This window comes from Saimiri boliviensis, chromosome X, assembly GCF_048565385.1.
Source record: "Saimiri boliviensis isolate mSaiBol1 chromosome X, mSaiBol1.pri, whole genome shotgun sequence".
NCBI classification, from domain to species: domain Eukaryota; kingdom Metazoa; phylum Chordata; class Mammalia; order Primates; family Cebidae; genus Saimiri; species Saimiri boliviensis.
Window position 1 is genome coordinate 125,543,183 of NC_133470.1, and position 17,896 is coordinate 125,561,078.

General features: G+C 41.6%; 1 protein-coding gene across 2 annotated transcripts; it reads left to right on the forward strand.

Annotated features, from left to right (window-relative positions):
- The first annotated feature begins 840 nt into the window (after window positions 1–840).
- On the forward strand, window positions 841–17,529 carry IRS4 (insulin receptor substrate 4). 2 transcript variants are annotated; one of them, XM_074391814.1, is made up of 3 exons: window positions 1,027–4,834; window positions 14,438–14,463; window positions 14,937–17,529. In XM_074391814.1, the coding sequence occupies exons 1-3, from the start codon at window positions 1,060–1,062 to the stop codon at window positions 15,045–15,047; spliced, it is 3,912 nt and encodes a 1,303-aa protein (XP_074247915.1). In that variant the 5' UTR covers window positions 1,027–1,059; the 3' UTR covers window positions 15,048–17,529. The 2 variants fall into 2 exon arrangements, with proteins under 2 accessions (XP_039320009.1, XP_074247915.1); XM_039464075.2 differs by lacking the exon at window positions 14,438–14,463 and having other exon boundaries at window positions 841–4,834.
- The last annotated feature ends 367 nt before the right edge of the window (window positions 17,530–17,896 follow it).

The following is a 17,896-nucleotide window of genomic DNA, read 5'->3' on the forward strand; positions in this document are numbered from 1 at the left end:
GGAGTTGGCTCCGGAGTGCCTGCAGCGCGGTGGGAAGCAAGTCTGAACGCCCCGGTCGTCAACCAGTTTTCATGGGGTGCCGACACTTTCTCCCAAGAGGCTCGATGCACCGCCGTGCGCGACTGGAAAGAGTGAACCAGACTGTGACAGGAACAGAGAATTTATGTGATTGACAGGGAGTAAGAGGGCACCAGACTCTGTCCCCGGGTCAGCAGGGCTCTGGGATTTGCACGAGTTTACTACCACCATTAACAGCTACTTACGGAAGGTTGTTTACCGCCAGAGCGCCACAAGCCTACTGCGAAGCCACTTTGGGACCCCAGCCACGCCCCCTCGCCCCTCTCACCCCTCCCTCCCGCCAAACTAATGAATTCGGGGCTGCCTACTTGCCAGACCCTCCCATTGGCTTCTATCCCAACCAATCAGAGCCTTGCAACAGTTTCACCTGGCTCCGGCTTCCCAAATAAACAAACAAACCGTCCCGCGGAGTTGGCAGCTCTGCACCCTGGCGCCGCCAGCAATGCTTGCGTTCCTCCCCCTCCCACCACCTCGCTTCTTCCAGCCCTTGGAGCCCCGACTGTGGCGCCCTCTCCTGGCCCAGACAGCCGGCCGCTTTCTCCTCCACCCCTCCAGGCCTTCTCCCGCCCCCTCATGCCTTCCTGGACTCCTGGTTAGAATCAGCATGGCCAGAGAGCCCCGCCTCCTCCTTCCGGTCCTCCCTTGGCCCACAGGTCTGGAGATTCACCGGGAGGGTGTTGGCACAGCTGGAGGTGGCTCCGCCTCCCGGGCCCGCCGCCTCCTCCCTTGCACACCTCTACTGGTGGCCGCTCGCGCCCCTCCATTGCGCGGGTAGCAGGATCCGCAGCGGCCGCCGCGTGAGGCGGCAGTCACGTGTTGTTTTGCCGGCTGCCGCGCGTTCTGAGTGGAGTGGGCGGGGGCGCGGGCCTAGGCAGGAGGGGGCTGGAGCGGGCAGACGGGGGTAGACGGCCTCTTCCCCCAGCCCTCCCTTTCCCGAATTTCCCCTCCTCCTCGCTCACCTTAAAACCATCGTGCATCACCATGGCGAGCTGCTCCTTCACTCGCGACCAAGCGACAAGGAGACTGAGAGGTGCAGCAGCGGCAGCAGCGGCAGCTCTAGCAGCGGTGGCGACCACCCCGCTTCTTTCCTCGCGAACCCCGACCGCACTCATTGGGACCGGGTCGTCTTGTCCGGGAGCCATGTGGCCTTCCACGGCCACTGGCTCCCGGTCAGACTCCGAGTCCGAGGAGGAGGACCTCCCCGTCGGGGAGGAAGTCTGCAAACGCGGCTACCTGCGGAAACAGAAGCATGGGCACAGGCGCTACTTCGTGCTCAAACTCGAGACTGCTGATGCCCCAGCTCGGCTGGAATACTACGAAAATGCCAGGAAGTTCCGGCACAGTGTCCGAGCCGCGGCGGCTGCAGCAGCTGCGGCCGCCTCTGGCGCCGCGATCCCCGCGCTCATTCCACCGCGGCGCGTGATCACCCTATACCAGTGCTTTTCCGTGAGCCAGCGAGCAGATGCAAGGTACCGACACCTCATTGCCCTTTTCACCCAGGACGAGTACTTCGCGATGGTGGCGGAGAACGAGTCGGAGCAGGAAAGCTGGTACTTGCTGCTCAGCCGCCTCATCCTCGAGAGCAAGCGCCGCCGCTGCGGCACGCTCGGCGCGCAGCCGGACGGAGAGCCGGGCGCGCTGGCGGCTGCAGCGGCGGCGGAGCCACCCTTCTATAAAGATGTGTGGCAGGTAATAGTCAAACCCAGGGGGCTGGGGCACAGAAAAGAGCTGAGCGGCGTGTTCCGGCTGTGTCTAACCGACGAGGAGGTAGTGTTTGTGAGGCTGAACACCGAAGTGGCTAGCGTGGTTGTCCAGCTCCTGAGCATCCGTCGCTGTGGACACTCGGAGCAGTATTTCTTCTTGGAAGTAGGCAGGTCCACCGTCATCGGTCCAGGAGAGCTCTGGATGCAGGTCGATGACTGTGTGGTTGCCCAAAACATGCACGAGCTGTTTTTGGAGAAGATGAGAGCCCTATGCGCAGACGAATACAGAGCCCGCTGCCGCAGCTACAGCATCAGCATCGGCGCCCACCTGTTAACCCTGCTGTCCGCTAGGAGGCACCTGGGTTTGCTGCCGATAGAGCCGGGAGGCTGGCTCAGAAGGTCCCGCTTTGAGCAGTTTTGCCACCTCAGGGCCATCGGCGACGGGGAAGACGAGATGCTTTTCACCAGGCGCTTCATAACACCCAGCGAGCCTGTGCCCGACTCCAGGCGAGAAAGATTGCACCTACCCAGAGGGTGCAGGTCAAGGAGAGCGATTTCAGTGCCAGCCAGCTTTTTTCGCCGCTTAGCACCCAGCCCAGCACGTCCCCCGCACCCTCCTGCAAAAGCCCCGAACAATGGAGCTTGCCTGTCTTCTGAAGTGTCTGGATCTGGCTCTGGCAACTCTGGGGAGGAACGCAATCCCCAGAGCAAAGAAGATCAGGAAGGAAGTGGAGGTGACTATATGCCCATGAACAATTGGGGGTCAGGAAATGGCCGAGGCTCAGGAGGTGGCCAGGGCTCAAGTGGCCAAGGCTCCAGTAGCCATAGCTCGGGAGGAAACCAGTGCTCAGGTGACGGACAGGGATCGCGAGGTGGCCAGGGTTCTAGTGGTGGCCAGGGCTCAAGTGGCCAGGGCTCAGGAGGTAACCAGTGCTCTGGAGATGGCCAGGGCACCGCAGGTGGGAACGGTTCAGGTGGTGGCCAGAGACCTGGAGGTGGCCATGGCTCAGGTGGTGGCCAGGGACCTGGAGATGGTTATGGCGCAGGTGGTGGCAAGAACTCTGGAGGGGGCAAAGGCGCAGGAAGTGGGAAAGGATCTGATCGTGATGATGAACGTGGAAAATCTCTGAAGAAAAGATCCTATTTTGGCAAATTAACTCAAAGCAAGCAAATGCCACCACCTCCACCACCTCCTCCTCCTCCCCCACCAGCTGGAGCAACTGGTGGAAAAGGGAAGTCTGGGGGAAGATTCCGACTTTATTTTTGTGCTGACAGAGGAGCCACAAAAGAACGCAAAGAAGCCAAAGAAGTTAAAGATGCAGAGATCCCAGAAGGTGCAGCTCGTGGCCGCCACAGAGCCAGAGCTTTTGATGAAGATGAGGATGACCCATACGTGCCAATGAGGCCAGGGGTGGCTGCCCCTCTTGTCAGCTCCAGTGATTATATGCCAATGGCTCCTCAAAATATCTCTGCTTCAAAAAAGCGCCACTCTCGATCCCCTTTTGAAGATTCAAGAGGGTACATGATGATGTTTCCCAGAGTGAGCCCACCACCTGCTCCAAGTCCTGCACCTGACCCTAATAAAGGGGATGACTCAAAGGACAATGACGGTGAGAGTGACTACATGTTCATGGCTCCTGGAGCCGGTGCAATTCCAAAAAACCCCAGAAATCCTCAGGGTGGCTCTTCCTCCAAAAGTTGGAGCTCCTACTTCTCTCTACCAAACCCTTTTCGGAGCTCCCCTTTGGGACAGAGTGACCACAGTGAGTATGTACCAATGTTACCTGGAAAGTTCCTGGGGAGGGGCCTAGACAAAGAAGTCTCCTATAACTGGGGCCCCAAAGATGTAGCTTCAAAGCCTTCAGATGAGGGATCATTCTCAAAGCCTGGAAATGGGGGATCACTTTCAAAGCCTTCAGATGATGGGCCCCCAAAGGATAAGGCTCTGAGACCTAACAGACTTTCTTTTATTACACAAGAATATAAAATCAAGCCAAAACAACAAGAGCCCACACATGAGCAGAGAGAAACTGACAGCTCTAGTGACTATGTCAACATTGACTTCACTAAAAGAGAGAGCAATACACCAGCTCTCTCTACTCAAGGACCATCAGATTCGTGGGGTATAATTGCTGACCTCAGACAGTCAGCCTTTCATAATTATGTGAATGTTGAGTTTGGAGTGCCATTTCCAAATCCAGCAAACGACTTCTCAGATCTTTTAAGAGCTATACCACGTGCCAACCCCCTATCGCTGGACGGTGCTAGGTGGCCACTTCCTCCTCTTCCCCTCAGTGCTACAGGTAGCAATGCTAATGAGGAAGAGGGTGACTACATTGAAGTAATTTTCAACTCAGCAGTGACACCAGCCTTGCCTTTTGCTGACAGTGCCATTCGCTATGATGCTGAAACAGGTCGAATCTATGTGGTCGACCCATTTTCTGAGTGCTGTATGGATATATCTCTCTCCCCCAGCCGATGTTCAGAACCACCACCTGTAGCTAGGCTGCTGCAGGAGGAAGAGCAGGAGGGAAGACGCCCACAAAGCCGTTCTCACAGTTTCTTTGCAGCAGCCAGAGCCGCTGTCTCGGCTTTTCCAACAGACAGCCTTGAGAGAGACCTTTCCCCATCCTATGTCTCGGCTGTTGCTTCAGCGGCAGCACCGACTTTAGCTGTCCGCCAAGTTGTAGCTGCGGCCTCAACGCTCGCCGCGGCCCCGGGCATCGGCGCAGCAGCCGCCGCGGCTACTGGATTTGACTCCGCCTCCGTCCGCTGGTTTCAACCTGTTGCTAATGCAGCTGGTGCCGAAGCCGTAAGGGGAGCCCAAGACAATGCCGGTGGCTCGAACGCTGGAGCCCACAACCCATCTGCAAACCTTCCCAGAGGTGACAACCGGGCTGGCGGGGCTGCCGCCGCAGCTGCCGCTCCCGAACCCCCACCTCGCAGTCGCCGGGTGCCGAGACCCCCGGAGACAGACGATTCTGACCACGACGACGACACTTACGTGAGAATGGATTTTGCCAGACCTGACCAGTTCGACTCTCCCAAAAGAGGTCGGTAAATTTATAATTAATTTCCCTGAAGTGAATGGTTATTGTTTAATGAATCGATGCGCTACAGTCTACAGTGTTAGGGATACTATTTCATTAATTGGTGCTATTCGACATGGAGGATAGAATTCAGTTTTAATTATTCACACAATGCCTTTTTGATCTTTGCAAACATTTAAGATTTTATCTAATCAATTTCTTTGTCTGGACAGAACTGATTATCCTTTAAACATTGGTTCTACTCTTTAGGAGTAGCTAAACCGCAGACATACAGCATAAGGATACTTTTAAACAGCCTTCCTCATCATTTAATGTAAAGCAGGTTATCATAAATTGGGTTCCACCAACTAATTTTCAAATCAACAACTAATAGCTGCTTTTCTGCAAATGCCCATATTTAAGCGTAGGGATTTAATAAGAGCACAGACTATTAAGCAAGAACAATCAACTATTTATGTTTGGGGAGCATAATTTTCTCCTTTGAAAGTTACTTTTTAAAGAGCAGTCATTGTTATGCTAGTTTGCTGTGGTTTACCAAGAAAGTTAAATCTCAATTGTTAACATGAATGTTTGGGAGGAACAAAACATAAATAATCCAAAACAGCAAGTGATTAAAAGTAGACAGTATTTGGCTCTGGAATGTGTTTGTGTGTTGATTTTCTTTTTGTTTTTACACAGGATAAATTCCAGAAACCTTGAGTGTTCCTTTTTTCTGTCACTAGTAATGACAGGCAAGTCACATTTGCTGTGCCTCATTTTCATCTTTTGACCCCCCACCCTTCCAGAAGAGGGTGTGGTGACAACTTGATAATGGATATGAATATTATTTCAAAGGCTTAAAAAGCAGTTAAAATATTTAATTCGTATATCTTATGGGAAATCAAGGAAAGCAAGATAAGGCTGGAGGAAGACCTGACCCCAGGGGCAGCTTACCCTGGAATGGTGGAAGTTTCTAAAGGGCTACTTTTCCAAAGGAAGAAGTCAGGAAGAGTAGAAACTGTCAGACCTGGAAACAAGACTTAGGGTAATTCTACTATGTACAACATTGTGCAATGTTGTCATCAGTGCGTCTTGAGACATTTTCAAGAGATGATTGCAGAAGATGATGTCTCCATAGTCTCAACTGCTTTCCCTCTTTAGTGGAATATGCTTTTTTCCCAGTGAAGGAAGGGATGGACCCCAGCAGTTTTCATTCCAGTAGTCAGTTTAGTGAAGATTTTTGCTTTGCTTGCTTTGTGGAATGCTTTTGTGATTGGATCTCTGCCCACTGTGCTTGATCAGGCAGAACAAGTTGGGGACTGATCACAACAGTCACCTAACAAGCTCCCTATTTAGTGCAGGTGTAGCCCCCCCACCTCCCCTTTCTCTCCCTGCTATAGAAAACTTGCCATACAAAAACTCACATTTGCTGCACGGACACATTAAAGAGTGATCATTAAAACAACAAAAGGATGCTTTGGCTTGCCAAAGGATTCAATTCAGACCTCTTTTAAACTGTGAGTCCCCTCCCGAGACACACACACACACACACACACACACACACACACACACACACGATCACCACTGCTACCATAATCATACATTTAAAATATATCATTTCATTTCCGACACTTTAATCCACAATAAGCTTTTCAAGAATAGATCTATTTAATTATGTAGAATATACCTGATAATTGATCTCAAGCTATTGTTTGAGCCTAACTGTTGAAGACACCATTTATAATTTTGATGTAGCCAATACATAGCTGCCTGTGTCCCTGTAGTACAAAAGAACCAGTTTTCATAGAGGTTTATCTATACTTTCAAATACTCTAATCTTTCTTAAAGCAAAGATGTAAAATAGTGAAATCTTATTGTTTCTTAAATAAATTCTGACTTCCCAGGGATTATCTAGATGCAATGATCATTATGTTAGCATGAATTACTGATTTATGACTTTGTAGCTATTTTGGAGATTTAACATTCTGTAAATGCTTTAACATTCTGTAAATGTTTATTGAGGAAATTGCTAGCTTTATTTGAGAGACTACAGCAAGGAAGCTGTATCTCACAGGGAGTCAGGCGCTTAGGTTGAAATAAGAAAATCAACGTGGAAGCACTTTGGAATGTTAAAGCACTTTACATATGTAAGATATTTTTAGTGTCATTGGATTAATACTGAAGTGAAATTTCAGCAGTTTAAACTGATTTAGTTTCTCACAAAATAATTGGTCTTGAGAGTGATTCCTGACATAATTTGCTGAAATACAAGAAAGGAATGGTGAGGGTTGGGGGTAGGTGGTGGTGGTGGTGGTGGTGAAACAACCCAAATGATTTTGGTTGGCATTTTAATGTAAAATGTATGGTAGAATGTTGTCTGTGAAGTGTTAAGAACAAGCTGAACGATTCTGATCCTTTTTTTATTATAAACCTGCAGTATAATTTTCACCCATTTTTCGTCTCTCCTTATCTTCCTATCTAACATTAAAACAAAAAAAAATCATGTTAAGAAACAAAAACATTATGCTTCGACAGAGGAAAAAATAACTTCTTTATTAGAAGTTATGTATTTCAAAAAGCCATTTTAATTGATAGGAAGTGCTTAGAACAGTGCCTGGTACATAGTAATTGCTATACATGAATTATTTTACAGCTATTACCATTGTTATTGTTGCTACTGTTATTATTACATTTAGAAACACAAACCTAAATTAAAATTCTCCATCCAAAAATCTCACTTTTCAGTTTCTTTACTTGCATTTTAAATACTTTACATTGTTGTCTATAGATTACCATTTAAGTGAAGTAAGATTATAAATCTGTCAGACGGCTTTTCTCATGTAACACAAAATTAATATATGATCTCATTTACCTACAGTCATGTTGCATATAAGTAAGTACTTTAAGGAAATTTACTCAAGTTGATTAGAAAGAAAGACACAGAAGTATAACCTTAAACATGACTTTATTAATAAATGAAATAATTTTTAATCATTTATTGAAAATGAAGTCTTCACATTTTAAACACACAGGTTCACAGGTTCAGCTTGACTGTTAACATATGTATGACTATTTGCTTCTTTTTCTACCTTACCTGATGTAGAATTCATAGTTCAAAATGACTTGAGGTGAAAAATTTTCCTGTTTTTCATTCACGAGATAGGAGGATATAAAAAGGCAGCTTTAGGACGGGTGAGAGAATCAGTCAGCTAGATTAGTAATATTATGATAGCACTTGGTATTAAAAAGCAAAAAAAAATCTGTAGTAATTAATTTTTGCAGTGTTAGACACTTTTATCACCATGAAGGAATCTTATGTTTCTTTTGAGTGTACTACTGCCAAACTTGTTGCTATCAGTTATAGACACTAGGAAAACATTGTTTTTATTGTATTGAACTTATTTATTATAATTTATTAGAATTAGATTTCCATATAGCATAAATTTCCCGGCTATCATTGATGGATTACTTATTTTAGGTGACATTCAATCCCTCAAAATTGGACAGTGTTTGGACTAATGAGGTATTTGACCTATAACAATTAAAGAGGACCTCAGTTAATTAAAGTTAACTAAAGTTGTTCACAATCATTATTCATTTGCATTCACTGTATTTTAAGAGTGATGCTTTCAGGGTAAAAATTTCAACTACCAGCAATATACCTACTTTAAACAAGGACCAGAACTTTAATTAAGCACACCAGAATATCACACATGTATAAAAATTCAAACAAGACCTCTTACTTTCTTTTCCTCTCCCTAATCCCCTGTTTTGGGAACAAACTCAGGCTTCTCAGGGTGAAAAAAAAAAAAAAAAAAAAAAAGAAAGAAAAAGAAAAAAAATTCCTGTGGGAATAGATGTGGCTGACCAGCTTAGAGAGACCTAAGGAATAGTTTATGTGATTTAAAAGGGTCTATTGTTAAATTGTTAAAATGTAACAAATTGTTGATTGAGGAAATGCTTTCCAGTTGCAGATTGCCTTATAGTTTGCAAAGCACATTCACATTCATTATTTTACTGATGGACGGTAAGTATTGGAAATGAAGCCCATGTTGAGAATTTTCCTGTGATCAAAAAGGTAAGTGGCAGAGCTGAAAGTCTAACTCATACAGCTGATTTCAAGTCCCATGCTCTACCCAACATGAAATCTCTCTTTAATCGGGTGTTTAGTCTGTTATTTTCCCATTGGTAACAGAGTATTACATGGGTAATGATTAGGAATAAATTACAAGTTTGCTTTCATTTGATAGTAGCAAATTTCATTGTAAGCAATTCATTCAGAGCATTATAACTACGGACTATCTGCCAGGACTTGGGTAATTTTATTACATTGAACTGTTTGCTCTGGTTCTTAGAATAAAAGAATTTGACCTTTGCTGGAATTGAATCTTTACATCTGATCTGGGGAGGAGTTGGTTAATCTTTATTACCCAAACACAAATAGTGTGTGTATCTATTTAGATCTCACAGAAACATTGAAAAGAAAGAAAAGAGTTGAGGGTGCATTCAGTAAATTTCCCTTAATGTTCATTTCTTTAAATGAAGTTAGATTCGTTTGATTTTCCTAATAACCCATTGACATTTTAGAGTTATAGCAAAAAGTCTTTTCATTTAATTTCTTCCCTCATTGTAAAATTTGATATTCTATCTAAACCAGCACAGTAGGCAAAACAGTATAAAGTAAGACAGGTAGAAGAATAAGCAGTGTAGCAATAGATGTTCTTCATTTGTTGAAAAAGTAAACTTGCTTTTGGCAGTTAGGTAAGTAGATTTTAGAAGCCTTGAAAAATCAAACTCTCTCCTTGGGACATAAAAATCCCTGTTTAAAATTAAGTTCATTCTTGCATGTTCATCACATGTACCCCAAAACCTAAAATGCAATAAAAAAAATCAGCAAAAAAAAAAAAAATTAAGTTCATTTTGATTTAGCACCGTTTTTAAGGCTTTAAGAGTATGTAAAAATAGCCCAGACATTTTATTGGCAGTATTGGAAAACAGCTTTTTAAAAACACTTAATTGAAACCTCCAGTATATTTTGTCTAAGAGGTGCTGCCAAACTCTTAGATAGTAAGGATCATTTACTAGAAAACACTGCTTGGTCCTGAGTGAGAAATGAGAAGTTTAAAACACTACTTTTTAAAATAATGAAATAAATAAATCACAATGCACCGAGTTTTTGCCACAATCATTGGATTGCTGATTTTAAAGCTATTGATAAAAGAAAAGTTTGCTTGCCATATGAACTTAAAGTATATTCTCTAGCAATTCTGCATTGATTATTGGTAATGTAGCTACAGGTCTCACATTTCCATCTTATTTTGGAAAGGTAGGCTCAACACTTGAGGAACAGGAATGTTTAAAGATTTTTCTAGTGTAAATGTATATACTATTTTAGGTTTGAATTTTTTAGAGGGTACCTTTCAACTTCTGGCTGAGGAATTAATTCCTTTTAGAATGGAAAACATGTATTTAAATACTTATTAAGTAAAATGAAAAAGTCACTGCTATTTTCCCTTAGATCCCTGATACTTCTTTCTTACTGGTTAAGGTTGCATTGGTTGTGTTCTGTGAGTCTTACCCTCATGTGCCCTTTGTGAAACCTATGCCCTTAAATTCAGGCAAACATCCCCTTTTCTGGTCTCTTCCTGGCTGAAAAGGAGAGGGCCACGGTGGGAGTCCTGCGGGGCACACAGAGGACTTATTTCACCAGATGTTGATCACTCCCAGTACATGGGCTTAGCTTGCAGAAGCAACCTTCCTTATGGGGATCCAAAGCTGTGCTGCCTGCCCTATTCTCACTTGGTGCAGAACCAGCTGGGCTGGTGTTTAAAGCTATTTTCATGGTTGGATGGATCACAATATGTATGATGCTAGCCAGACCTTCTGGATTTACCGAATATACAATTCTCTATAAATTGTAGTCACTTTAGCTAGTTGTGACAATTCATATAATTTTTCTCTCTACAATTAATAATTTCCTACTTATAGACTTGAAATATCAGGGAAGTTTCTATCTCAAAACTCATTTTGAAAATGGCTCACATGTGTACCCATGGTGCCCTTGAAAGGCTGATGAGCAAATGTGATTTTCCCTCTTATTTTTTAAAGTGTTGTGCCTCCAGTCTTGAAAGTGTACCAACCTCGTCCTCACACTCAGAGTCCTGTGCCCCCAGCCCACCCCCATGATGAAGTCCTTATTGTGGCTGCAGCTCTTACCATAGTTTCCCTTCTACTGTCACACTACCTCCAACTATTCCAGCTGCTTGAGTTTTGGGGACACAATTCCTATTGCCATGGCTGGAAGACATATATTCCTAGAGCCTCAAATTGAAATTGCACATATATCTTCCCTCAGAAATGATGACTGGGTATAATCAAAATAGTTCTCTGTTAGTTCAGGAGCTGCATAGGTTAAATATAAGCATATCTAGACAAAGCTATGAACCTATCCACCATTTATTTATGACATTGTTTCCATAAGATAATTTATCCTGAGTTTCAACTAAACGATGACCTTGGAATATGTCTATTTTGTAAATAGGAAACTGCCTATAGTAGAATTATATTAACTTGCATTCTTTAAGTTGGCAGTAACTAGGCAGCAGAGTGAAGTGGCCCATGTGTGTGTTGGGAGGTAGTGGAGAAGCTGACCTAGCATAAAAATCCTGTAGCCGATCTCCATAGAGTTTGTATCCAGATACTCCAGACTGGAATGCACATGCCTAAGTGGTCCAGGGCCTGCTAACAAAGGGCAGGTGTAAAACAATTGGGCTGACCTTTGAGGAGATGGAGGTTTACAAGTGTCACACATTTCCCTTACGGATTCTTTTGAGTATTCTGTCCCAAAACTATTGCCACTGTGGGAACAACAGTATTTTATCATCTGATCTATGAAGGAGATAATAGTCTGGTATGTTGTAAAGACTCGTAGCAATAAGTGCTAGTTTTTATCCTTGAGGAATAGCACTTAATTTTATCAAGTCCTAGAGAATCATCCTGCTCTACAATCACAGGGCACAGAAAAGTATGATGATTCGTTCTTACTGAGAAAAACAAAAACAAAAACAAAAACAAACAAACAAACAAAAACCTACATATACTCTAGAGACAATGCTAAGCTAAATAATGTAATTGCATTATTATACATTCATCTTTGGCATGTATGCATCAATTTATCTTTATTTGCTTCCTTTCCTTTTTTTTCCTTTTGCTTTACTTGGTTGCCCCTGCTTATGTGAGCTCCAGTTGATTGCAGGTATAGCATGTTGTCTAATGAACAGAGTGAGGAATTTGCAAAAAATCTTGAAACACATTTTTGAGCTCTAGGAAAACTGGAGTTGAAAAGATAACTAAGATAATAAGATTTCAGAAGGGGAAAAGAGAATGAGAAAATAACAACATGTTGCTGTAGGTTCACCTTTCTCTGAGCAGAGGAAATACTGCTGTTGCAGACTTCAAACTGTAATAGCGGCATGTTTACGATTCATATAAAGAGGTCTGAGATACCCTGGAGGAACTGCCTTCTTGGCTCGCCCTGTGAATTTCCAGGGATATTGAAGTCATCTGTGCTTTATTAGCATATTAAAGATTAACATTCAGGTTTATATCATTATATAAATTAAAACAGAAAAGTTTACTTCATTTGTTTTTGAGAACAAAAGTTCCCTGTCAGATTTTGGTAGGAGGAGTAGGAAAATATTTTGACTCATCGGAGTCCATTGAGGTTTTCTATCTTACAGAGAAAAATTGCTTGAAAAGTATAACACCCATTAAAAGGGGTAGAATTAACTTGTTGTTTAAAAGACCTTTGATTAATTGAAAAATAAGAATATACAATAAGGTGTTTATAACCTGTCAGTATCAAATGAGAATAATACATCCCAAACAGACCACATTATTACAAGCATCGCCATTTACCTTTCTGATGATGAAATCACATAAAAATGAATGAGAGACAAATCTAAGATATGACTGTTAGTCCTTTAATATTCATTTTGCAGACTTTTCACAACTAAGTTTTAATCTTGAATTGCTTTCCTTTGCAACCCAGTAAGGTTGTGAGTTGCTTCCTTACACTGTTCTTTGGAATGTGCTCCGGGAATGTAAACTCATTTTAATATTGGCCTAAGTAAAACAGGATTATAAAAGCAAATCTGTGTCTCAAGTTCCCATAATGCATTTCAAAAGCAAGTTAAATTATTTTGGGATTATCCTGTTTTGGATACCGTTACTCCTTTCTACTAGTATATTTAATCAAGAATTGACAAATATATTTGTGAAGTAAACATGAAAATACACAATTATATGTCATTTTTTATTATCAAGCATTCACTTAATGCTGGTGTAGGTGTTACAGGAAAGCAATGGCAATATGATTCAAATTTTAGTAGAGTCTCTGTCATTTAAAAAAAGGAAAGAAAAAAGGAAAACAACTCCAATAACAACAAATGTTCCTAATCTTAGTATAATGCCAATAGGCTAGTTATATGGAGCTTAATTTGAAGGTTTTGGAAAAAATATATATGACATCCAGTGTATCATATAAGACAGCAAGAAGTCCCTTTTAAAGCACATGTCGTGTGCTACATATAGACATATGAAGATATTTTTGTATTAAAACCAAATAGTAAACTAAACTAGGTGAAATACCTTTTTAACCTTAAATATCTTTAAAATGTAGCTGATATCTGATAACATTCTGTAATACTGGTCTGGCCTAATTTTGCAGCAAGTAACAGTTACTAATATGCACTCTCACAGTTAACTGTGTTTGTCACAGACGCCTTTCTTCCTGTGTACAACTAGATACATAAAATGTAAAATTTCCTAAACCCACTGTTGACAGGAAAGCTTAATATCTTTACTAATCTAGGGCATTTTTTTTTTTTTTTGAGATAGGGTTTTGCTCTGTCACCCAGGCTATAGTGCAGTGGCGCAACAGGGTTTTACCATGCTGCCCACGCTGTTCTTGAACTCCTGGCCTCAAGGGATCCACCTGCCTTGGCCTCCCAAAGTGCTGGGATTATAGGCATGAGCCATCATGCCTGGCATTTTTTTAACCCTTTAATCTGTAGGGACAAACCTATACATTGAATCTTAATGGATAGACACAAATAGTAAGAGGGAAATGTGCTTTATCCAGCTGCAAATCTGTTACATTTTTAAAGCCCTTGAACCCAGGAGTTTGGGTGGGGCTGCAGGGAGCCATGATCATGCCACGGCACTTCAGCCTGGGTAAGAAGTCAGGATAATGAGACCTCATCTCTAAAAAAAAAAAAAAAAAAAAAAAAATTGTAAAATCTTTGATGAGAAAATTAATACTTAAAATGTGTGTTTCCAGTTTAATACAAAATCTTGTACTTTAAGCCTACTCTGGAAGATGTTTTCCATGGATTCTTTTAGAAAGTCTCAAATAAAATAGAATACTTGGTACTTTGAGGTGACCTGATCTTAAGGTAATGCTGGCATCCCATAATCAATTTGCTGATCATTTATCCTTATCCCTTCTCTGGTCCAGCACTTTCTTTGTATCTGATCCACACCTCCTGCCACACTCCCCATTATGCACCTTCTCAAAAGCAGAAAGCCACGAGAATAATGCTGGAACTTTTTTCTTTTGTTAAACAGATGGGAATTTCAAGTCTCCTTGGCAGGTATGACTTTGTTCTATTAAAAGAAATTCAATGATTGAGTCAAGAGACCATCACCAAGGCTGTACTTAAATCCTATGACTTGTGCTACATAACCTGGTGAAGGCATAGTCACACATGTGGAAGAAGAAGAAGAAAATCTGTTTCTCTGCACAATGCCTGGCTCACTTGTGGGCTCCACTGGAAGAAAGTAGAACAGTGCACACACGTGTAAAGATGCTGTCCACCAGAAATGTCAGAGTGGCAGCCTGGGGGCCAAAGGAATAACTGCCGTTATGTCCTTGCCCAGCCGATATTCCTCACAGCCAGCCAGCAGAGTTGATTAACCCTGCCCAGGCAGTCTCCTCTATACAGCTCTCAAAAACTTCTAGTTAGATTTTGTTTTGTGTTGTGTTGTTTTGTTTTAAACCAGGGTGGGGGTGAAAGCTCTCCACATTAATTCTTTAAGTAACTTTTGTTTATCATCTTTTTTCTAGAGTGATTATATTGACATGAAAACACATTTTAGAAGAAAAGTGATGCTTATGGAATTTTATCTTCATCTACTCCAGATCTGCCTACAGGAAAGAAAATTCAGAGCCTTCTGAGTAGAAAGCAACCTAAATTTCTACAAGCCTACAAGTGGACTCTGGCAATTGAATGATCCTATTCATGCAGATCACTCATCCTGCTGCTTATGGATCCAGTGATTTCTAATTAACAAATTTACACTGTGCTTTGGTTTTGTTTTCTGGTATTCTCCCCGATCTTTCCCTTTGAACGGAAACAGATACTATAGAAATGAGCATCTTATAGCTCTTTCCCTCTTTTAAAAACGTTAATTACAATATGCATACATGCGGTCAATGCCAATTTTAATGATGTAAAATATTTAGATTCAGTTTTGAAGTTGAAAAACCTTTAAACTAGGGCACATAAAGAAAAAAAGCTGTCAATGGGAAGGTAGGTATGATCTGGAATCTTTTTTCTGAGTATTACACACACAAAACATTTCTTGATCAATGAATTAAATGTCAACTGAACTGATACCTTGATGGGACATTACCAATATTTTAAAGGCAGGACTAAAGGGCAGATTATTTCAGGTTTTGCTCATTAGCAAAACTAACATTCTGCTCATGTTAAATGTCAATGAAACTTATATCTTGATTGAGCATTTCCAACATTTTAAAGGCAGAACTGAGAAATGGCTTACCTATTTGTTCACATACAACACTAAGATCTTCTGCCTGCAAATCGATTGAGCATTTTCAAACCTATTATTTTTAATTTATTGTGAAACCTACATTTACCTCCTAAAAGAAGCAAGGCTCTTCAAAAGCCTCTTCCCATGGCCCCTCTCTGCTTCTCCGGCCCTCTCCCCACTTTCAACCTCTATTCTTCTCCTTTTTCTGGCCCTCTCCCCAATGCACACTTTCCCTCCTATGCCCAGGGCTACTATAAAGAGATCAGTTTCCTATATTCAATAAATTAGTGTTTACTTATCAATTAATAGTTTGATGAAAACTTAAGCCAAAAGGAACCTCTTATAAGGCTTTGTTTCCTTCTGGATATTGAGCCAATGTAAGATGTACCAAATTAAAAAAAAAAAAAAAAATCAGAGCAAGCTCTCCCCCCACCCCGCACCCTCCTATTTTTGCTTGCCTCTGATTGAAACTGAATTAAGATTTTAGGAGCCTAGACCTTTGAGTACATGACACTAACAAGGTGGTGACCACAGAGAATAGGTACAAAGGTCTTGAAGCTTGCTTAGAGCTTTGTTCCGTGGTGGTACACAAATGTTGGCTTGCTGTACCATCACTGGCAAACCTCATCATATCACAGATGGGTGTGAGTGTTTGAGTGTCTGTGTGTGAGCACTAGTTGTGTGTGTGCATATCTGTGTGTATACACCTTTGTGTACCTGTGTACATGTGATTGTAGATGTACCTGTTGTGTGTAACTGTGTTAAAAAGAAACTTGCTTCGCATTTAATGTGCAACTCTGAAGTAGTGTAATATCTATCTGAAGTTTCTCACACTTGGTTTTGATGTCTTTGAACGTGTACTTCTATCTTCAAGCAAGCTTATAGTACATGTTGCTAAACTAACTTCTCCAAACAACCGAGTTGATTTCTATTTTTCCTTGCCTACCAACCAAAGGGATGGGGGCCTCTTCTTTCCCCTTATAAATGATGCTGAGGAGAGGATGTGGCTACAGGATCAGGCATTGTTACAGTTACTAGTCACTGCTAGGACATCAACTTTATCAGTTCCTTCAGACTCTTCTTTCAGCCTAATCAAATAACGCAGTGTGGCTTTTGTTCATTGTGATAAAAACGCGATCTTTAGGCAGCCTTTTTTCAAGCCTTCTGTCACCATTTTATTTTCAAGTAAGTTAAGTAATAATTGTTCAGAATTGTGGGAAAAAAGATTACTTAGGGGAAAATGCTGTATCACTTTATTTGCATATTAGGTTCAGAAGCTGCCAGCAGACGGTACAGAGGGTATATAGCACAGATGTTAACAGTTGCTGAATAAATGAATGAGAAGCCTCAAACATAACAGTACACATTATACAAGTAGGAACAGGTACAAATAGTCACAAGTACTGCATAACAAGCAATCTTTTTCACATTATCTCTTAGTTTACAGACAATTAATTTATTCAGTATTGTACTGGAAGAATCTTTATGGATTATGTGTACCAGCATATCACTTACCTTCCAGCTATCAGTTCATGCTGCTGTTAAGAAAAAATGATGATGGAATGATTTTTTTTTTTTGTGACCACTGCATTTAATTCTGTGTCAGGTGTAATCACTTAATTGTTAAAAAGTGAAACTTTACAGTTCCACCAGCTAATTACATTTGCTATTTCTGCTTCACAGATCTACTTTGAGTTGCTTTGGTTTTGTCTTCCTTTGTAAATACTCTTGTACTTTCTTTTCTTTGTAAACATCTCGTTTGCAGTTTTGGGAGACAACTTTGCAACTCTGTATAGTGTTTATATATATATGTATGTATATCTATATATATCTGACTTGCTTTTCCATAGAGCTACTCGCAATAAATGTGTTCATGTAAGTTATTTCTGTGGAGATTAATTTTTTTCTTAATAGTATTTTCTCTACTCCATTATAAATATATTTTCCTGCTTTGTAGTAGGATTGACTGCATTTCTTAGAATGAAACAAATAGGGTATTTTAACGTTTGGGTTAAAGGTACTTTGCCTAGAAACAGGAGGCTTTTCAATACAGTGAATAAAGTCAACTCTTGATTCTTCAAATGTGGTGGTGATACTAGTGTAGAACAATTTATAAAATGCCTTACCTAAATTTTCATGCAGACCATGGATAATGAGTGAATCCTATACTGAAACAACTACTCAAGGAAGTTGAGGTGACCATTTACTTTTTTTTTTTTTCTGTCTCCTTCCCTTGCCACTTACTCTTGC